Consider the following 4,894-nt stretch of genomic DNA (forward strand, 5'->3'; position numbering starts at 1 on the left):
ACATTATATTAATTTGCAATTTTTTTATAGATAATGGTGTTGTATCTCATGCTTAGAATTTTTTTTTTATTTTTAACCTAAAACTTTTCATCTTTAGCAATTTAACCTAACAACTTTTTGACTTTCAATTTGGTACATTATACTTCTCATCTTTCGCAAATTTTTGTTATACGTTTTATTTGTTCTAAATTTTACGAGTTAACACAATGCAACATGCGTATGCAGTTCAGCATTTTTACATTTTTCTTTACGTTTCGTTCTAAATTTTGTGAGTTTATACGACACAACATACGTGTGGGGTTCAACGTTTTTATGTCTATTTTTCCCGTTTGACATGTTCGTCGCTAAACACGTGTCCAAGATTGAATAATTAGTTATTTCTTTTTATGTTTTACGTTTCGGTTTTATTTCTTCGCATTAATATGCCACAACTTTAGTATTGCATGTGCTTTGGCTATTGATAGGGTGTTACGCACCCACCGCTACGCAAAGGGAGATGGTGGGCTTAACTAGTTACATCTAAAAAGTATTGGACAAACAATGAGAAAACTAAATAACTTAAACAAACAAAATAAAATAAATAAAAAGGTTAGACTTTTATAAACCAAATAAACTAGATTGTTGTCATAAGTCGCGCTTTGTGGCGTTGACCCTTTAGTTGTTTATAGTTGATAGCATGTTATGTGATACGTTAACTATATGAAAACGTGTGTTTCGACGTATACGATCTAAAACATTGTGGTTACAAAAGAAACGGAATCGAACCCAAATTGGTTCATTTAGTGAGGGTTTCACTTAACCATTACACCACCCTTACATTTGCATCAAGACTTAGCGGCGTCAAAACGTATAATGACTCGAATTTATAACGTTGAACAAAAACGTATTATATTTTACCTGATTTCTTTCCAAATACAATTTATGTCAAAATGAAAACCAACAAAAATTGTACGCAAAAATAAGCATATGCAAACGTATTATATTTGATCAGACTCGATTCCAAGAAAAAATATGTCGAAACGTGAATTTATATCGTTTACATTGAAACGAAAATTTATACCAATACGTTCGTTAAAATGTCAAAACGTAGACCAACAGTAAAATGTACATAAAAATAAGAATGAAAACGCATTATATTTGATTCGATTCCTTTCTGAAAAATTTTACGTCGAAACGTGAAATTATACCGATACGTACATAAAATAACCACGTGAAAAATGATTTTTTTTTCATAAGCTAAACAATGAAAATATGGGAGTACATACCCAAACCTGGGTTTTTATTTTTCCTTCCAAACTACACAAAGCAACTTTCACACTTGACCAACTTTAGTCCCTTTGGTTTGTTAGTTATTAAGTAGGCCCCAACCTATTTAGTTCCATCAATATTACCTCTTATTAACTAGCTAGGTTAAACATTCCTAGTTAATTTAGTAAGTTTGGGGAGGTTATAACCCATTATTTTAAGTTCCCATAACCCGGGCTTTTTATAAACCTTATTTACTAAAGCATTTATTTATCTTTTATTTAACATTAGGTTAATTTAATTAAATCCTAATGTTTATCGAGTTAACCTTTACCAATAACGGTTACATATACTCATCACAATTAACTTGGTTTAATTACCAAATCCGTTTTTGGGTTCTTACATATACCCATCCTAAAACAATATTGTGGTAAGTATTTCATAAACAAAGAAGAAACGAGTGAATACATCTTATACCAGACTGCTCTCTTGAACCCATGATGATTCATCAAAAAAATAATTGCCGTCCCACCAAGACATCGCTAATGAATGGAATATCTGACAAATGCTTCCACGTGCTTGTGTTGAAATTACAGAGAATGAATGAATTGTGCGGATGTTTGTTTGAGCCAGCAGAAAGTGAATGAAATTTTCAACCTTTGAACGTCATTTTATAAAATCAGAAAGCATGGCAAAGCAATCATGCAACTAACCACCTATCTGCTTCATATAGGTCTATACTAGGCGTATAAGTGCGACCTACACATCAAATCCAACAATTTTATAACCTATATGCTTCGTATAGATTCATACGCGACGTATAGGGGGGACCTAGACATCAAATCTCATAGTTGTGAAACACCGTATACCTCATACCATATACAAATCGTAGTATAGACCTATACGATGCATATGGGTATACATGTGACACCAATGGCAGGAGATGTCTGACTTTGAAGTCCCGATATAATATGACCCAAAAACAAACGAACTTGTTTAGTCTTCTTGTATTCCGAGCCTACAACAACAAAGGCCACCTTGTTTAAGTCTTACAAAGAAACTTGCGAAAACCTCCGTTTCCACCTTGTTTAATAGCAAAACAGGGAACTACACATAAAACAAATAGTAGTGACCGAACCTAAACAACAACGACGAACTATCTCCTTATTCAAGCGCGAATAAATGACAAAACCCTTGGTTGCACACAAGAACGCCAACGGCAACCCTTGTTCTTGGTCGGTTAATTGGCTCCCCTTCGGCGGCTTGGTTTCGATGGTGGAGAACAACGGCAGTGTCAGTCTTCTTCCCAGCAACGACTGTGACTGACACACAGCGACAACGGGTTCTTTCTTTGGCGAAGGCTTGTCCGGTTAGGGTTCTTGAACTTGGTCCCAATTTAAGTCCCAGCCCAATCGATATTAAACTTGTATTGGAAAAATATAAAACTTAACACAATCTCCCTTATGAAACCCAAACTCAATAACATGTTTAGACCATGTGTAGTCATAAAGTCCCTTATAGAGGCGTTATGAGACAAGTGGCGAACGCGTAAGAGAGGGGCTTTATGGGGCGTTATATCACTAGGGGTGTAGTCATAAAGCCTCTTGCCCATCATTACCTAATCATATTTTCAATTTTTTTTCATTTAATCTCTAATAAATTAAAAAAAACAATTTTATTAAATTTAAAAAAAAACATTACAATAAAAAAACAATACATTTATTCTTCGTCTTCATCGCCGTTCTCTCCTTCTTCCTCTTCGTTTTCTCGATCATCCAAACCTCCGTCTGCAAAGATTTCAGCTTCGAATTCTTCAACTTCTTCTTCCTCGTAGTCTTCTTCGACGTCACCATCGTATCGAATTGGGCAAATCACCCGAGTATGCTCGACTAAATCCGCCTTTAACGCGTTATGTATATCCTTAGATCGCAATAGTTGAGCATTTAAGATTATCTCTTCTATTGTTGCTTGGGTTCCTTCAACTACATCTTCCGAAAAATAGTTTTGGCATATCGTTTTTCCATCATCCTCTATGATCATATTATGCATAATGCTGCAAGCATACATGAGCATTCGAATTCTATCCTTATTCCACATAAGACAACGATTTCTAATAAAATGCCATCATTGTTGAAGAACCCCGAAACACCTCTCGATGTCCTTTCACGAAGACTCTTGTAGTTTTTTAAAATATTATCTTTTCGTATTGAGCGTTTCAGAAAAAGTTTTAACAATATTCGAATACTACGGGTATATACCATCGCCCATATAGTATCATGCTCGTAGTCATTCCCGTTTACATGAAAACCGGCTTTCGGTATCGTGCCAGAAATGTAGCTCTCTAACAATGGTGAACACTCGAAGGTATTAATGTCGTTCATACACCCGGCTACACCAATGAAAGTCGACCAAACCCAAAGGCCGTATGATGCAACCACTTGTAAAACCAAAGTTGGTCCTTTCTGGTCACCGCGTGTATTTTGACCTCGCCATGCGGTTGGACAATTATACCAACGCCATTGACGACAATCCAAACTACCAATCATAGGCTAGTATACGTAAAGCGAAAGTTACCTTTTGAATTGAGGTGAACCCTAGATATCATGTCGCATCCATTCTTTGCTTAAAGTAGTCATACTTAGCTTCCAAATCATCATTAATGCGCAAAAATTACCTTTGGCTTATCCTAAACCACCGTCTAAAAACATCGGACCCGTGCACCGGTGTGGGATCAAAATAGTCTTTCGTTTGCGGCTTCACGGTCTCGCAAGATAAAAGTGCGCCTCAAAATGGGGTGTGGAAGAGAATGGCTAACGTGTTGCATGGCTTGTATCGCGAGGGCATATGCACTCGTAACCGCTTCTTCTTCCTCCGCGATTTCTTCGGGTGAAAAACACAATCGGTAAAAACACCTTCGAGCATGCAAAGTGCGCTATCAAAGCGTCTCATTGCGCCCATCACCCACGCCGCCTGCGAGTTAGGCCGCACTCTTCGCGAGTACACTAGTGTGTGCTTCCATATAACAATAAGGAAGGAGTGTTCCCACTTAAATACCCCCTTTAAGTTTCATCTCTCCTCCTATGTGGGACAAGGTGCCACTTTCCCAATTTTTCAGCATTCAATGTTTCAAACACCAAACTTTGAACATCGATTCTAAGGTCCGGACGCGGTTTAGTTCGTTGCAAAGCTCTTCCAACATAGAACAGAAACCCACAAATAAATATATAAAAACACCTCAGTTTCTTATATTTATTTCTAGTCTAAAAATAGGAAAAATGCATCTCCTATATTTGTGAAAATTGTTATTTTCACAAAATTTTCAACACTTGGTTCCAATGTAAGTCCCGACCCAATCGATAATAAACAACTTGTATTGGGAAAATATAACTCAAAAACTTAATACAATCTCTCTTATAAAACCCAAACTCAATAACATCTGTTTATGATACTAACATTATAAACCCGACTAGGCTTACAAGAAATCAACAACCCTAAAAACCTACTCGTTTAGGGCCAGCCAATACCGCTAGAACACTGGTTGGGCTGCTTATTCGGGCCTGATAACAGTTAAACAAGCTATTACAACATAGAACACAAACTCACAAATAAATATATATCAGTTTCTTATATTTATTTCTAGTTTAAAAAT

The 4,894-nt window shown here is 36.4% G+C and overlaps 1 protein-coding gene across 1 annotated transcript; it reads right to left on the reverse strand.

Moving 5' to 3' along the window:
- Positions 1 to 1,945: 1,945 nt before the first annotated feature.
- On the reverse strand, positions 1,946 to 3,791 carry LOC110907183. Its single transcript, XM_022152202.1, has 3 exons — positions 3,504 to 3,791; positions 3,027 to 3,330; positions 1,946 to 2,004 (listed from the first exon to the last, which is right to left on the reverse strand). Exons 1-3 carry the CDS (start codon positions 3,789 to 3,791, stop codon positions 1,946 to 1,948), a joined length of 651 nt encoding a protein of 216 aa, XP_022007894.1.
- Positions 3,792 to 4,894: the final 1,103 nt, after the last annotated feature.

Source organism: Helianthus annuus, chromosome 14, assembly GCF_002127325.2.
Source record: "Helianthus annuus cultivar XRQ/B chromosome 14, HanXRQr2.0-SUNRISE, whole genome shotgun sequence".
NCBI classification, from domain to species: Eukaryota; Viridiplantae; Streptophyta; class Magnoliopsida; order Asterales; family Asteraceae; genus Helianthus; species Helianthus annuus.

Bases quoted from the DNA above. Each gene is read 5' to 3' on its own strand.
- LOC110907183 (XM_022152202.1), bottom strand. From the start codon at position 3,791: ATGATTGGTAGTTTGGATTGTCGTCAATGGCGTTGGTATAATTGTCCA. The intron at 3,331-3,503 runs GTATATACCCGT...ATGTGGAATAAG, and splicing joins ATGATACTATATGGGCGATG to GATAGAATTCGAATGCTCAT. The intron at 2,005-3,026 runs GTTTGGATGATC...TTTGATGTGTAG, and splicing joins TGAAATCTTTGCAGACGGAG to GTCGCACTTATACGCCTAGT.